Source organism: Amblyomma americanum, chromosome 1, assembly GCF_052857255.1.
Source record: "Amblyomma americanum isolate KBUSLIRL-KWMA chromosome 1, ASM5285725v1, whole genome shotgun sequence".
Taxonomy (NCBI): Eukaryota; Metazoa; Arthropoda; class Arachnida; order Ixodida; family Ixodidae; genus Amblyomma; species Amblyomma americanum.
Genome location: NC_135497.1, coordinates 331,538,703 through 331,556,315, shown reverse-complemented (window position 1 = coordinate 331,556,315; position 17,613 = coordinate 331,538,703). Strand labels below are relative to the sequence as shown.

The 17,613-nt window shown below is 45.6% G+C and overlaps 1 protein-coding gene across 1 annotated transcript in view; it reads left to right on the top strand.

Moving 5' to 3' along the window:
* The window catches only part of LOC144120911 (O-acyltransferase like protein-like), a 35,409-nt gene extending 21,262 nt beyond the window's left edge, over window positions 1-14,147 (top strand). Inside the window, exons 7-13 of the mRNA XM_077653712.1 lie at window positions 427-523; window positions 4,447-4,542; window positions 7,829-7,994; window positions 9,642-9,724; window positions 10,430-10,552; window positions 11,918-12,362; window positions 13,635-14,147. Coding sequence (XP_077509838.1) covers window positions 427-523; window positions 4,447-4,542; window positions 7,829-7,994; window positions 9,642-9,724; window positions 10,430-10,552; window positions 11,918-12,362; window positions 13,635-14,012 — 1,388 coding nt within the window. The 3' untranslated portion in view covers window positions 14,013-14,147. The remainder of the gene's footprint in view (window positions 1-426; window positions 524-4,446; window positions 4,543-7,828; window positions 7,995-9,641; window positions 9,725-10,429; window positions 10,553-11,917; window positions 12,363-13,634) is intronic.
* Window positions 14,148-17,613: the final 3,466 nt, after the last annotated feature.

The following is a 17,613-nucleotide window of genomic DNA, read 5'->3' as shown; positions in this document are numbered from 1 at the left end:
TGAGAAAGACGTGAAGCTCGCTATTCGCAAAGTGATCAATACTGTCGTTTTATTCTCGTGTTTTCTATCTGCACTTTTCCGGCGCACTCATCAGTTTTCCAGCTATTCCTATGTTGAAGTTTTTTTAAACATAATATTTTACAAGCCCGCTGAAGATTCCCTGATGTGCTTTAAAGTCTACACTCAAGTTAAGTATTAACATGCAGTAACTTATAAACTATATGAAATGAGGATACAGAAACAGGTCATAAGTATTTCGAAGTGCTTGAGAAAACTGTGCCCATCTGCCTCTTGTGACATGTTGCGTTCACGCTTATTGTCTGATGCACCGGCTGAAGTCAACGAGAGCTCCTCTCATTGTTTAAAATTTAAATGATGCACTCATTATAATATTGGCGAACACAACTGTTGCGTGTTTCTTTACAGCTGACAGCATAGGATTTCTAAGAAGAATCAGGGAAGACTTTTCGTTTACCGTCCAGCTGAACGCATTCATGGGTGTCGAGACATTCCTCGTGATTACGTAAGTAAAGTCAGGCTACACGCTTTTCATGTAACTGCGTAGTTTGGAGTTGGGTCAATGGAGAAATAACATCCTGCGGCGCAAAACAAAACAAAAAACTATCACGCATAGTTTGGCATTAAGTTATTATAATGAAAGAAAACATGAAAACTACCTCTGGTGCATTCAATCCACCATGTGGTCACTGAAACAACAAAAAAGAAGGGTTGGGGACAAACATTTTAATCGGGAGCGGGTCCTATGCAGATAACAGCCGGCGCTCAACCCTGCTTCTACCGTTTTCCGAAGTAGGCAGGCTGAAATAGCGTTGATTAAGCTAGGGAGATTACAAATTCCTTAAATAAAATGTGCACAAGACACCAACTACTTCGATGAAAGTGGGTCCCGTCGCACCTCCAACAAATGGTACTTATATCCCTCGAAGAAGGAAGTAAAGAAAGCATTAGAAGGAATGCAAAGGGGCAAGCAGCTGGGGAGGATCAGGAAGCTGCAGACCTGTTGACGGACAGTGGGAGGGCACTTAACACTACTTATGTGGGAGGGCACTTAACACTACTTATGTGATGTGAATGCGAAAGCGTTTGTTTCTTATCGTGGGCCGACATTTGTTTACTAATTAGTACTAGTTAGTAACTAGTATTAATGTCTCAAAAACCTTAAGTTCAAAGACTTTCTGGGTGAAGGCCTTTAGGTTGAAGGCTTTTAGGTTAAATAAATGCCTTTACGGTAAAAGCCACTAAGTTGAAGGCCTTTCGGTCAAAGGCATTTAGGGTGAAGGCCTTTGACTCAAAAGGCCATTTTGTGTCTATGTATATACTGAGTCCTCTGTTGACTCTAATGACTGCGATGGAAGCAGTGCTGATGACGTAAATATAATTTTTGAACCGTTTTGTGGGGACAACAACGGCAGGTTTCATTGCTGATCCGCGTAATGCTTTCGCATGAATAATGGTGCATATGTACCTCGAAGGAGGAAAGGCTTAGGAGTCCAAAGTTGGAAAGAAGCTGGTGAAGATCACGTAACTCGTTGACGGACGGTGGGAAGATTGTGCTAGAAATACTGGCCACCCTGTATACGCAATGTCTCATGACCGCAAGTGCAATGGAATCTAGGAAGAACACAAACATTATCTAAACCATAAGAAAGGGGCGTCAGGATTTGAAAAATTACAGACCGATCAGCTCACTGTCCGTTGCCTACAAAGTATTTACTAAGGTAGTCGCTAACAGAGTCAGGGCAACCTTAGACATTAATCAAGCAAAGGACCAGGCAGGCTTTCATAAAGGGCATTCGACAATAGACCACATTCACACTATTAGTCAGGTTGTAGAAAAATGCGCAGAATATAACCAACCCCTATTTATATTCTTCACAAAATAATAGAAAATATTAGACTACGTCAAAACCTCTGCAGTCATGCTGTTAGTGCGGAACCAGAGTGTAATGTAGCCATGTGTAAAAATACTGGAAAATATATATAGCAGCTGTACAGCCACCATAGTTGTCTTATAGAAAAAGTCATAAAAACCCAATAAAACAGGGCGTTATGTAGGAAACTGCAATCTCTCCAATGCTATTCACCGCTTGTTTACCGGAGGTGTTCAGAGACCTGGATTCGGAACAGGCGCGGATAGGAGTTTATGCCGAATACCTTAGAATTAGCGATTCACTGATGACATTGCCTTGTGAAGTAACTCATGGGATGGATTTTAAAGCATGATCACTGACCTAAAGAGGCAAAACAAAACGACGAGTCTAAAATTATTATGCAGAAAACTGAAGCCATGTTCAACAGTCCAGGAAGGCAAGAGCAGTTTACGAAAGGTAGCGAGGCGCTGGAAGTGGTAAAGGAATACATCTGCTTAGAGCAGGCAGTTTCCGCAGATCCGGACTACGAGTGTGAAATAAGTTGAAAATTAAGATTGGGGTGGAGCACATTTGGCAGGTTCTTGCAGTTCATGAATGGCAGCTTACCAATACCCCTCAAGGGAAAAGCAGTTGTACCTTACCAGTACCCACCCATGGAGAGGAAACGTGGAAACTAGCGTAAAAGCGTTAAACTTAAAATGAGGACAAACCAGCAAGCTATGGGAAGCAAAATGTAGATGTGATGTTAAGAGACAGGAAAGGAGAAGAGTGGGTCTAGGAACAAATACGCGTTATTGACATCCTAGTCAAAATAAAGAGGAAGAAATGGGCATAGCCATGGCATGTAATGCGAAGGCAAGGTAACCTATGGTCGTTAAAGGTAATAAAATGGATACAAAGATAAGGCAAATGCAGCAGGGGGCAGCAGATAGTTACAACGGCGGATGAGGTTAGGAAGTATGGCGGGGGGGGGGGGGGGGGGGGGACAAGGTGGCAGCAGCTGGCACAGACGGGTGCTAATTGGAGAGATAGGGAAGATATTTGCCCTGCAGTGGGCGTAGTCAGGCTGATGATGGTGACACATCCCAGGGAAATAAAAAAAAAGAAGTTGAATTGATTGTGGCCGTCGGAAGCACACACAAGCCCACACAAGCACACAAGCCCAGAAAATCGGGAAAAGCTCTTTTAATTGGTGTGAATGCCAGTTCGTGCTTCATGGCGCTGAATAGCATGAATTACCGCCGGAATTTCGAAGGTTTGGTGCTCCCACTTATTTCTTGTCTTCGTAAGAATTATAGTGTGCGCCAGCACAGGAACATCTTTAGTGTGTCAGGCTCTGTAGCACACACGAAATGAAGGCGCTCAGTGTCGGCATCTTCGCACGCCATCTGACTGCACTCTTTAGGGTTGTCCCGATTGCAAATGAAAATATTGCCATTGATTTGCGCTGTCTTCGTTACTGAAGGCTGACAGATTGGGCTAGTTGGTGATGCGCAGGAAAGCTAGCCATATCTACTTATCCAGTGAAAATCAGTATATTAAAGGTATTTTTTAACAACTGAAAATACACTTATATTCTGTACGACAGTGGCGGCTTGGGCTAGTAGTGGAGGTATATTTTGATGCGAACGACGTGAAACGGACGATGGACCTATGCTTCCCCCCTGCTGCGTTTCTCGCTCTAATCCCTTTATCTGTTTCATGTTCTTCACATAAAAGCAAACAAAACAACATAAAAACAAACAAAATTTATCTTGAAGGTTGTGAACTAAGCAAACGAACATCTAATCATCTGCGGCAGGAGCACGACGCTTGAACGTCACGCGCCAGCGGTGCTCCCCGATCTACCGTTCCCATAGAGTGCTGTACGGTTGAAATGAGCGTCCGCGAGCGGCCGAAGTTTTGCTCTTCTGGTTTTTTAAAGCGCTTTCGTCAGGGCGTAAAAAAAATGAACGCATAGGATTAAAGACACTTTTTTTAGAAATTTTGTCAATCATGGTTACTTTGTGTGCCCACGCCTCCCTAATTAAACCTTTTGACGTATGTGCTCTGGTTTTTAATTTGCCCAGAGTGTTTCAACCAAACCGTCAAGTTAAAACCCATGAGAATGTTTATAAACCGTCCGAGAAGGAATGTCCGAGATAAGAACAGTCGTATAAGGATGTTATTGATGCGTTAATGCGAGCGATAGCAGTTGGCGAGACAACAAACACTCTTTATCTCTTTATAAGGCGCTGTTGTCGAAACACGGTTGCTTAAACGACTGGATCGCCTTCCAATTAGGAGTGAATGAAATTTGACCGCGCATTATGGCAGGAAAATGCATCTAGAGTTGTAGCCTATCCTCGACCTGTCTCACTTATAACCGCTTGAATTCCGTGCCCCTATTCGTGAGCTCAATAACTCAAGCAATAACTCAAGGATGCATCAAATTTTCCAATAGCCCCACACGTTCGCAAGCAACGATAGAGCTTTTGAACTTTACTGCGGCTTTTATGCGCACATCAAAGTACATTCTCTAAGCGTTCAAACTCTTATCGGCTTTTCGTTTCAGGGGATTTCTGTCGGGATACTTGGTTATGAAGAATGGCCGATTGAAGATGTCACCAATCCTGGTTATTATCGTGGCACTCTTCAGACGCTACATAAGGTGAGGTTTAAGGCGACATTGCTTGTATGCTTTATTTTCTCCGTAACACTCGATCTTTCCTCTCGCTTTCTTTGTACCGCCTTCCCATGCAGTGCGAAGTTTACCCGTCACGGAGCTCCTCTGGAGCTTCTGATAGAAGCAAAAGCTCTGAATTAACCAGATTTCATATATGCATAAATTAATGAAACCGCTCTGGGAAAAGATAACGACGCACGCAGGGTTATTTTGCAAAGCAGGAGAGCCAGCAAGACGTTCTCCTTATTTACGCGCGAGCGTGGCTGATCTGCCTAGCTGGTAATTCGTGATAGCTAGGAATACAACACTGCGTAACTTAAGACAACGTTGGTTAGAGTTCAGTAAGCAAACCTCACTCATTAGCACAAAATTTCGCATGCGTAAGCGACGACTGACTGTGTGCATGACTCCCAGCCCACTCCAGACAAGTTTTCTTTAAAAATAAGAAAAATAACCGCAAAAAAGTGCCTTTTGTAGGGTGTATAAAAAGGCAGAAAGAAAAAGAAAACTTAAAAAAGGAATGCAACACACTAAAACTTGAGACAAGTACGAAGAAAAGACGGAACAATACCGCGGCTGACTTCAACTGTTTCTTTTTTTTTTCTGGAAGCAACAGCACACATAGGCACAATGAGCGGGGAGGTACGTGAACAACTGCCGAATTTGCTGTGCACTGCAAGGTATACCAAAGGCAACATGAACAGACTGGAGATGACAAGGCGAAAACTTCGCACAAATGAAGTGCGAAGAAGTTGCAAGTGGGTGTTTTTTAAAAGGGTGAGTTCGCTAAGCAGGGCATGGCTACAATTGATACATTAAAAAAAATAGGCAACTGCATTTGACAATACCATAAAAAAGATGCAATAAAAGAATAGCCATAAGGGGCGTTGCGTCAATGTTGTGTTTTCAGCGCCCGACAAGCTCTCCAAGCCGTGTCAATGAGTAGACGCCCCTGCAACGCGAAAGGCAGCCTGCGCAGTCAAGCACCCGTCACCAGTTGTCGCATGAAAAGTTGGCGCCCTGTACAAAATTCCCTTGAGCTGTACGAAACCTACGTCAGACAGATCGGGCGTTGCATCGATGAAGGACTGATTCAGCATTCTAACAACGTTTGCGCAACTGTGAATGGGGCATCTGGGAGTGCACTGCTTAAAATGGTCCCTCCCGTTACGCAAGCCTTTGTTTTAAGAATGCACTGTTCTCGCGAGAAATGTACATAAATTCAATCGTGAAGTCATTGAAACCACCAACATTTTGAGACTAGAAGATTGTGTTAGCACACCCTCAATACGTCTAACAAAACATCAATTAGATTATCTGAGTCAGATGTCACATGAGTAATTTTTCCGGGCTCTCTTCTGTGAGGTTGGAATTGTTTTAGGTCTTACATTTCACCTTTCGATTTTTTTAGTTGCCCCTTTTCGACATGTTTCTCTTCTTTTATTTCGCATCACACTTTTCAGCCTTTCAGCGCCCCTTGTAGCTCTTTTATTACTTCTAGTTTTTGTGGTATGGACACATACTGTTACCTGTTTTATTTTTATTTTTCAATTGTTTGCATTGCCCGCTTAGCAAATTCAGCCTTTTAAAAGCACACACTTCCTCCTTCGTTGTAAGTCGTTTATGCGAAGTTCTCGCATTGTTATCTCCTGTCATTTCATATTACCTTTGTTATCTTGTGCTGCGGAGCAACCTCAGCAGTTGTTCACCTGCCTCCCCGCCCACTGTGCCTAATGGTGCTGTTGCTTCCAGAAATAAGGAACCAGCTGAAGTCAGCCACGGTGGTGTTCCGTCTTTTCGTAGTACTTGTCTTAAGTTGCAGAGTGTTGTTTTGTTTTTTTAAGCTTCTTTTTTTCTGCCTTTTTATACACCCTACAAAAGGCACTTTTTTGCCGTTCTCGTGATTATTTTTAAAAAAAAAAACTTGGCAAAAGTGGGCTGGGAGTCATGAACCCAGTCAGTCGTCGCTTACGCATGCGAAATTTCGTGATAATGAGTGGGGTTCGCTTACTGAACTCTCACCTGATACCCGCTAAACAATCGCGATCACGGACGCGTAAGCAGAGATTAGGTACGTGGAAGGACCAGCCATGGCAGAAGAAAAATTTGGTGTATATTTACTTTTAAAATTCTCCCGTCCTTTATTATAGCACGGAATTTTTTCACAGGAAAACGATAAACATTTTCTAGTTTGGATGAGAGAAGTTTGCGAGTCCCTCTGTCCCTCAGGTCTGCGTCTCAAACTTATAGAGAATGTTGGACAGGGGCAAGTTCGAATTCGTTCATCACTAGCCTGAAGCTCTAACAGGCGGCTACAGATCACGCGCGCTTTTCGCAACTGATGTTTTATTACAAAGAAAGCAAGCACATTTCCACAGTATACATAATAATCCCAGGTTCTGAACAGCATGCAGGTCATTGCAAAGGCCAGACAATAATAAAAAGATTGACATAAAAGTAATAAAGGATGAAAAAGCCTCTAGAATAGCTAAACTACTTGGCCGCGGTGGCAAGAAACGCCATGCCCGGACTTTTGTGGTAAAAAAAATGAAGGCCGGCTGATGCAACTACTACCAGTGCGAGCTACGAAGGACTCTGTAATTTCCCGCGGGAGCTGATTGTGCTTTTTCCCAACACAGGTATTGCAGAGCAGCTGGTGACATTCATGTTTAGCAAAGTGTTTTGACGGATGCGAAAATTCTCTCAGCAATAACTTATTCTGGTGCTCTCTTGAATGCAGATTGAGGCAATGGTCCAATCTAACCAATGTAGTAACCGTCGCACGAAAGTCGTATCTTAGGCACCGCCGACTTCCTATACACGGAGCAGGCTGTGTACCATGTTGAAGGTTACACCATTTTGCGATTTTGTTTCATTCCGCGTCCACTTTCTTCCGGACGAGACTGCATACAAACTAAATTTTTATGGGAGCAAGACATAGCCATCCGACGTCATGTCGCCTTGCCACATTGGCCAATTAGGCGGAACGATAGGATGTGGGCTCGAGAGTATGCTCTGCCGAAAAAAAAAAACATACCCGAGAGTTATAGAATAGCGCGATCCGCGATCTGTTACTACTGGGCACCACTGAGCATGCGCAGATCGTCTTGAGGGTACAATATGGCACCGGGTGACGGCCAGCAGCGCGCCCGCCTGCCGCGCAGGGACCAATCAGCGCGTGCGCACGGGGGGCGCGCAGAAGCGGATCGCGTTGTGCTATAACTCGCTACTAATGAGGCTGTGCTAATACTTGGCGCGGCGCTGCTCGCAGGATGATCGTGCCGATGGCGGCGGTGATGGGCTCCATCTACCTGCTGCCCGCGGTGGTGGACGGTCCCATGCTGCGGGAGCACTGGCGTGGCTTTGAGGTACCCTGCGATAAGAACTGGTGGAGACTGTTCCTGATGGCTCACAACTACGTCCAGTTTAGTGACCTGGTGAGCAACTGCATCTCTCGAGGGAAACCTTGTACACCGTAGGGCTTGCTCCCTTTATCTCAAAGATATTACAGAAAAAAAGGCTCATTTATGGGCTTCTGTGTCCACTGAAAGCACTGCGCGCATTGGCTGGCTTTATTTAGATACAGAAAATATTTAGCAACAGTGATAATGCTGCTTCACTCTGTTCCTTTGTTTTTAATTTTAGGGTATTTATTTCTCGCAGTAAGTGGGCTCAGTCGGACTGGTTGGTGCATGCTGATGGAAATGCATTGAACAGCGTTAACAGACAGTACGAAAGAGAAGGACATGGACACAAAGCGCTGACTAGCAACCAAATCGTTTATTGCGACAGGGAAGACAGGAATATAAATGACACATGGCAAGCAAGACAAAAAGCATCAAACATATCGGGGAAAGTCCACAATCGGGTGCTATGAAATGGTGTCGCTGACCAAGATAGGCAAGATCTTGTGGAATCAGAACCAACGACGGATGGCTAACGCACGTGCCACCGTAGTTATGAATGTTGTGGACCTCGCAGATGAGGCACTGACTCTGGTCTTTATATTCGGCGATGATGACGGTCATACATAGTCATACATAGTGCGGACTGCGAAGATTGCAAAGCATTTCATAACAAGACCATCATCATCGCCAGATGTAAAGACCAGAGCTAGTGCCTCATCTGCGAGGCACACAACATCCATAACTACGGTGGCACGTGCGTTAGCCAGCCGTCGTTGGCTCTGATTCCACAAGAGCTTGCCTTCCTTAGTTAGCGACACCATTTGTAGCACCCGATTGTGCACTTTTCCCAATACGTTTGATGCTTTACATGTGTCTTGATTTCCATGTTCCCTTTATATATATACTGCTGCCTTCCCTGTCGCAGTTAATCCTTTCGTTGCCATAAAGTAAGCGCTTGTGTCTTTGTTCTTCTCTTCCATCCTGTCTGGTAGCACTGTTCAATCCATTTCCGTCAATTTCTCTCAGCGCATACTGACGTTAACACTGGGTGGCTATTATTTTAAACAATAGATGCAAAAGAGTGCAAACAAGGTACCAAAGCATAAAGAGGAAAAATAGCACCACGGCAACTTGGTCTCCCCCAGGGCAGCTCAGGTGGCACCACTCACAAAATTTTAAGGAAATATCATCCGAAAAAAATCTTTCTAATCTCAAAAATACTAGTTTTAAAAATTAGTTCCGGGCTTTCCCCGAAACACCCACAGTAGAAGGGAACGACTAAGAGTGACTTCAAGGCTGTGTCCCCAGCTGTGCTCGCTGATGATTGAATACAAAACCACTGGTTTCCTTCATTTCTTTCCTTTTTATGAAGCAAACGGACAGCTATTTAACTTCACGTTTCCAATAACTTAGTGCACATGAAATTAAGGATGCATGAAATACTGCTAAATTTAAAATCTGTAGCATAAGTCGTGTGCAACACTTCTAATCTTCAGCGGTTGTTCGCACCTGTTCTTCAAGGGATTACGAAAATGATTCGTACCATGATGAACTGCTATTCAGGAGCTTGCTGTGTACACTAAAATGCCTGAAAACCCCGACTACTTTTCTATTAAAATCAAAGCGTCTTCTTTATGCATAACCTCGACTCCTAATTCCAGCATATCTCTCCCGCAGTGCGTGCCCCATTACTGGTATATCGCTGTGGACTATCAGCTGGCGATCGTCAGTACCATCATCTTGGCTGCCGTAATGCCAAAGTGAGCACGTTTCTTCATTTTCCGCTGCAATGAATCGATGGTCGATGTGCAGTTGCTAATTAATCCCCGTTCCATATTACGATATTGAGTGGCATGAGTTACTGCCTGTTATTAGAGGAAACACGGCGGCTGAAAGCCCTTAGTAACGCGGGCTTCACTTGTTGTCGTAGGCATCGAAGGCTGACATTTCACAGCGGCTCTTTGTTTCGATTGTAGTTCGCACTAGTACCCCCCTGACCGGCTAATTAAAGAGGTAACGACGCTCGGCTCAGGCTGATAATGAGGAACCAGATATTCGCACCAGAAAACAGCTGAACTACAATCGATTTTAAATATTGGTTCAGTGCTTCAACGTTATTGGTAAAGCCCAAGCATCTGCATCTCAAACCTTGAACGTAAATATGCAGCAAATAAACAAAGTCATGCTGCTTAATCGGCCGAAAAAATGCGAAGCAATCGCGACAATATGAGAAGAAGAGATAGCTTGTAAAACATTAAAAGACCGATTGCCCCACGTTTCATTAATTGCGTAGATTGAGTCGGCAGCAATATGTAAAAATTATTATTATTAAAAAAATGAAAAAACATTTGATGATTACCAGGATTTTCAGCGCAACGAAGACACACACAAGAAAGAGGACAACACGGGCCCTGGGAGTAAAAGAAGCGGATTTTTTTAAAGCCGCTTTTTCTGCCCTCTTCCAGGTGGCCGAAGCTAAGCCTGTGGCTAATGGGCGCGATTGCGGCGGTGGCCTCGCTGGCCACCGCTATACAGACTTACGTCATGGACACCCTACCATATGGACTCATCATAACCACGGACATCAAGTAAGTGTTCCGGGCACACAGCACAGCAGCCATGCCTGTGCAGCACCTTTAGTGTGGTAACCCTTTAAGCGCAGAGATACCTACGTAGCACGCAACTTCATTCCCTTTCCTGGGCGCTGCCCAGCACTGCTCGTAACGACCACGACTCGGTGCTAGTGCTCTTCACTGGGCCGACCTGCTAGGGCAAAAAGTAAAACCTTGAGCTTGTAGCTCGTGATTGACAAATCATTCACTCGGGTTTACGAAATTAAGTAAACGACTGATATCGTACTTGACAAAATTATATTTTAAACGTGCTTGTCAGTCGCGGGAATGCTGCATAGTTGCATGGAGCAAAATCAGAATGCAGGCACTATTCTACCGTCTCTTAATATGAACACATCTTGGCTATTTTTTTCACACCATCTGCCGGTTCCTTCCAAACTGCAGCATAGCTTCGACCGCTTTTAAGCGTTTATCCGATATGGGAACCATATTTAACCTGTGCGCGGAAAATAACCGCTCGAGTCGTGTGCGGCACGACTTTAGGAAGTTTTCTTTCATCTGGCCTGGATGATGAATTGCATAGGGAAGCTGCGCTCACCACGTTGTATATACCGTGTGGGCTTTGTGATGGTACTGTTCGGAGGTACCCTGAAAACTGGCGACGCACTAATGAATATTCTCCGCTCTCTCTTGTGTTGAACTAGGTCTTGCGACGGCAACTTGAGCTCAGCAGCGTCATGCTTTTACTTTGCCTTGACGCTCCTATTTGCTACTGGCGGCATAAATCGCTTCTGCCCAGTTAACTATTATTAATGACCTAGGTTATGGCTGTTAAATTTTCATCTCAATCCTTTGAGACGTTGAAGGAAAGGTTTGAAGGAAGGTTTCAGAAAATATTTGCTTATTTCGTCGGCCCACTGTTGCTCATTTCGTGGCTGCAGGAAAAAAGCAACCAAGGTGAAACGATACCAATTTGAGCATTCCATTAAGAGCCAGAGCCATTCAGGAGTAGATATTGCAGTTGTTGTACGACCATATGGGAGAACAAAAATCTCGGTCCTATGAATGGTGTTCGCCGGGCTCCTTGCCATTCTGTGGGCTTTGTTCCCTCATAGCATAACAGCCACTTTCATCGTAGAAAACATCTCCGGAAACTTCACCTCTGTTTTCACCATTTAGACATACTACCTGAACCAAACCACAACAGCCGGTACCGTTAGTGCCCATTTACATAAAATATTTTAGCAATGTGCAATCCATGCATGACAAACGGCTTGCCGTGCGAATGGTCTTGCGTTCAAATCGCGGTCCCGCAGTCCCTGTTCCAGTAAGAAAAGGACGTGGCTGTTCCTCACATTCCGTCTGGCACATTGTCTGCAGGAGAATCGGCGATATGCATAGCGAGATCTACATCAAGCCGTACGCGCACGCGGGCCCGCTCTTTGTGGGCGTCATCTTCGGCTGCCTGGCCGTGCGGCGGCACCGAATGTCGAGGCTCGTGCAGGGCGCCGCGTGGGCTCTGGCCGCCACCGTATCCCTGGCCGCGCTGCTGGGCGTGCGCACGTGGTCTGTGGGCCGCCAACCGGAGCGGCTCGAGTCGGCCTTCTACGGGGGCCTGCACCGCGTCTCCTGGGGCCTGGGCGTCTCTTGGGTCATGTACGCCTGTGCCACGGGCCGCGGCGGCTTCGTCAACAAGATACTCGCCTGGCCCGTCATGTACCCCCTGGGAAGGCTCTCCTTTGCCGTTTACCTCGTGCACCTGGAGGTGCTAGCAGCGACCACGGTGCTTGGGCGAGAGCTTGTCAGTCAGCAACCGTTCCTCCATGTAAGCTTCATGGTGCTGTTAGCCGTACATTGTTCAGAAATACACCTTAGTGCTCGGCAAGTTCGGCGTGAGCGCAGACCTCTGGTATAGCCACAAATGTGAAACAACACAACGGGCGCTTATTCCCCATATTACAGCGCGACTTAACAGCCGCGATTACCACAAGCTCGCAAGCTCGTTGTGAAAACCTCATTCCGAGGACTGGAAATAAGAGGCAGGGAATGCAATGGATCTCACGAACCAAAGGCGTGAACGTTTAATTCATGTTTAAAACTTTTCGCGCTTTATCTTTAGCAGCATGTTTCATAGATCAAAGCTCCTATTTCTGATGACGAGGAGCTCGCGAAAAGCAAAGAAAAAAGAACTTCCTCGTATATTCGCGCGTAAAAACGGCGTCCTTTTAAAAGCCTAGAGAAAAGAGTGTTTTTTTGCGATGCCATGTGACCATTCAAGGAACGAGAAGTGTTATAACCGGTGCCGCCAGCGTTTCCCATTGTAGTCGTTATGATTTGTTTTGTACATTATTTACGATCATCTATTGATAAAGCGTGGCGGTTGAGTAAGTTTATTATCGGCGCTCTGTACTGAAGACGCTTTCAACACATTGCATTCACTGCTTATGCCCCTGTATGTGTAGCTTCGCAGCATAATACCTTGAGGCATTACGTCTATATTTCAAACTTTTTTCGAAGCGTCTAGAGGCTGTTTTCACGAAGTCAGCGAAGCTGGCTAAATTTCAAATCCCCGCTGAACAGAATGGTAGGGACATTTCGTGGCTATAGAACAGGATCGCTCTTCAAAAATGAGGATTAAAGGTGGACGTCGCTAAGTCCTATAGTACGCCTATAGGAAGTGCTGTCTTGAGCTGCGATTTTTTTCTTCTCTTACGTGGTGCAATGCTTTACTAAAGGACACTGCAGTTGAGTTTTCGTTTTGGAAACAGCTTCAGATGAGAACGAAAATTATTAGTCATAATTAAGTTTCTATTTAGAATATGGCTGAAATTCCGTGAGCGTGGAAGTGATCGGCGTGCGTGAATTGCTTAAGTTTCTTAGCCATTCAGCCTATGTTCGTGCAATAGGGGACTTGAATTATGCACAGACAAATTTTTAGATTTATCTTGGTAGTAAAACAGAATGCTTGCCTGAAGGGGATATCTTCAAAACAAATTTAACCCGTGGAAAAAATATCATGCCAAATGCTTTGACGTGGTTTTTTTAACAGTGACCACGCTTGTGGCTTCTATAACGCATGTTTCCCGACTTTCTGCAGGCCCAGATGTACTTAGCCATGACCATGATGTCCTATGGATTCGCCATCATCGTCTACCTCCTTTTCGAGTGCCCCGTGGCCGGCCTTGACAACACTGCCTTCAGCAAAGTAATGCCGAAACAGGGAAACCAAAGCGCCTCAAAAACCAATGGAATCGCGCACGAAATCAAGTCCTTCCATACTTTCCATTGCAACGGGACGAGTACGAATATGGAGCTTTCGTCCGCACCGCACCAAATAATCAACGGCTTTCCCGATCTCACAAAAGACGTTGGAAATGGGAGGCGCCTTAACGGTTACGCAAACTCCGTCTGCGAAAGTGACGCCAACGACGACGACCCGCAGGGCACCGCTGCAGCTGTTTCCGTAAAGTTGTGAGGGGGCGACCTCGGATCTAGCTGCACGTTTTGGGCCTCAGGCGACGCCGTTTATAGGCAGCGCAAGCCGGTCACGCGGCACGCCTCGACCTCCACTCTGCTCTGACTGCGGAACGGCGTTTGGCACGTGTTCTCGTCACGCCTCGGGTGAATACAAATGAACTCGCTCGAGCTTTGAGGAGTTGGCTTCCTATTGTTCGCCCCTGTAAATAGCTACGAAATGAGCAGGAGGATATACTCAACTGTGCCTCGTTTGTGCTGTGATTTAGACTTTTATGTTTACGTGCTTGGGAAATACAGAGTGAAATGTACCTAATTTCGCAATAAACTGTTGTATTTGCCGAGTGCCGCCACGAATCTTTCATTGTTACGAATTTAAGTACGGGTTTTCCTGCCGCACTCAGAATGTCCAGGCTGATCTGAATCGCATTACTACATTTGGCACGCCACTATTCCAGAGATTTTCACCAGGCAAGGCAGCAACCAAAATCACATATTCGCTGGTCCTGGGTGACGTCTTTAAATCGTTTGCATAAGACGAAAAGCGCCGACAACAGACATCCAACCACACCGTAATCACTTACAAAATTGCCTCATATCTTTCGCTTTTAAGAACAACTAGGGACAGGCCGATGTAGTTTGCCTTGGGATCGGATCCCCAGTATATTTGAGCAGCAACATTGAGACTTAACTTTAACGAAAACAAAGAACTGCAGTAAACATCACCTGTGCAGCCTGAAGTAGTGTTAAACTGCGAAGAGGTCTCAGTTAAGCTACATTAGCCGCCGCGTATATTATTTCCTGAAGGCTCCCTTTTCCAAATACTAAAAGCTTATATATTTCGTCGAAGCGCCCTTCTGCCATAGGAACCGCTAACGAGAGCTAATGGTAATGTTGCCTTTTCGGCTAATCATAAAACAGTTGCTACCATCGTAACCACAGGGGGGCGCCATAGATTAGTCTTGGGTTTCATGTGATGAGGCTGCGTTTCAGTTCTTTTCGGTTCGACTTAATGAAAGGCTGTCCCATCAACATGGGTCCGTATTCCGAGTTTGTGTCATATTAAAAAGCATTATAATCTGGTGCAGCGGCCACAACTGATTGGTCGAAACGCCGGAAGCGGATCTGCGGTCCGGATGCATCGAAAAGAGTCGAAGAAACCGGACCGGTGACGTCAAACACATAGTGCACCGTGCGTTGCGGCAACCGCAACGGAGTGACATCCTGCCGCCGCTCACAGTCGCAACGGAACCGACATCTGCTTCCGGCGTTTCGACAAATCAGGTGTGGCCGCTACGGCAGATTATGACGCTTTTTAATATGACACAAACTCGGAATACCGCCCCTGAACTGTAATCTGGCACTGTTCCTATTTCATTGAAGCTAATGCGCGTATCACGCAGCAAAAAGGAAAAAAAAAATTGCCTTGAGATGAACTTTATATTTTACTTGTACGTTCTATTCGTGTGACGTCTGCTAAGCGTCAAGTCACCAAATATTTCAACGTTCCTGTGAACGGATTAATAAAGGCAGAAGACCTATTCAGAGGTGGGGCGTCTATCAGCGGCAGTAGACGGAGACCGAAGTATCCCGGCGTAGTGCTCTATCTCACCCACTACTGACCACTACCGACTACTCACCCACTGCTATTCTTTCGCCGAAAGTGTACCGGCTAACACTGAATGACCTAGTGAAACTTTCCGTCGACGATAAAAGCAAACTGCCTTACGGCCACTGTCCAAAGGATTCTGAGCGTCAGCAGTGCTCAACGGCACTGTTTACGCGCCACACGTCTGAATGTCTCTCTCGCTCTCTTTTCTTTTTTTTTGTTTGCCCGTACTTTCAGCGAACAAGGCGACTAAAAAGCCTGAGTTTTCTTGGAAGAGAACCTTGGTTATGTAAATATTATGGGGGTAGCACGGCAATGCCGGGCGGCACGTTGTTTCCTTTTTTAGGCGTAGTTTTTGCAGCTTTTCCTATATTGACAAACCAGAGTTACATTGATGGCACTCCGTTTTTGTTATGCGTTGAGCTCACGGGCAAATGCGTGCTACCGGGCATGAAAAGAAAAATTGAAGCTCTGCAAATCAGGGATCACATATTATGAGAAAAAACACGGGCCACCGTTTATGTTTGTTTTATGAGATTTTAACGTCCAAAAGCTACTCCGGCTATGAGGGACGCCGTAGTGAAGGGCTCAGGAAACTTCGACCACCAGAGGTTCTTTAACGTGCACTGACACCGCACAGTACACGGGCCTCTAAAGTTTCGCGCCATCGAAATTTGACTGCAGCAGCCGGGATCGAACCCGCGTCGTTCGGGTCCGCAGCCGAGCGCTATAGCCCCTAAGCCGTCGCGGTGGCCCCTCGTTTATGTATAATATCGTCACTAAATTTTGTAGGCGTACAACATCTTCCCCCGAAGCTGCTCGTGCGTCTTGGCACTATCCGCATGAAAAGAGAATAGGTGTCCAGTCGCAGCCTCATGTGAGGTAGTGAGGCACACAGCGACAAATGGAACAGGCCAAGCGTTTAAAATTACCTGGTAAAGTTCGCTGGCGGGCATCCATTGAGCCAACCAGCGACTGGATGCAGCAGTCACGCAGTTGCCATTAATAGAAAGTTAATGGCGGGAAAACACTCAATTTTCATTCAGTGCTTACAAAGTGAAGCTGCGGCATAGAGATGCGTAAGTGGAAAGAGGGTAGCCGTATTTAATCCTTGCGCACATGGGTACATGACTGCACTTAGGGGTCCGTGGTTGTCAGCTGTGAAGCTCGAGGAATGTATTTGCTGCACGGTCTTCGTTATATCGCTAAATACTGTAACCGGTACCTGATTGATTTTTCGCGGTGTTTCTTCGGGTACGCATCCAAGCCTACTGGTCGAGCTTGCGCCCAACTGCTTAGGTTTAACGGGCTTTGTTTCGTACGCGTGAGGTAAAGAAAAAAAACCCGCTCCGGAATAAAAAGGAGGACGAGAATCTAGTGTAATTAGAAGTTTTCTAGTATGCGGCGCAGCTTCTTAACTTCGCTCAGCATTGAGTACGTCTGATGTTATTTAAAAACCCTTCAATGATTCTCCTCTCTATAATGCCCCGCTATGATGCCCTCTGGGCCAAAAGGAACTGAAATAAATAAATCATTATTCAGTATACAAAATATATTTCGCATGACCGTTTAAGGGAACATAATAACAACGTGAGCACCTCTGTGGCCGCAGCCATCTGGGAATTCACTGCAGCGACTGCATAGGAAAAAGCAAAGAAGTAAAAGAAAAAAAACATACTATCCGATTTTGAGCAAGAAATGATCGAAGCTCCCGAAATTCATAAACACGAAGAGAAATGGGTAAGACACAGAGACAGATAAAACCTTTATTACATGCCAAGACGGTTGAACGAGCAAATGGGTGGTCCCCTAGCCTGGAGCAGCACTGGCTTTCGCTGACTGACGGGCTTGCTGAACCAACTTTAATGATGATCCAGGGTTTCGCTGGTCAGGGCCACCTCCCACTGCTGATATATGGAGTTAGACGCCGTTCACTGTTTTATTTTGGCTGCGCATCCCTACGTGATATGTTAGAACGTACGGCAAGCTCCAC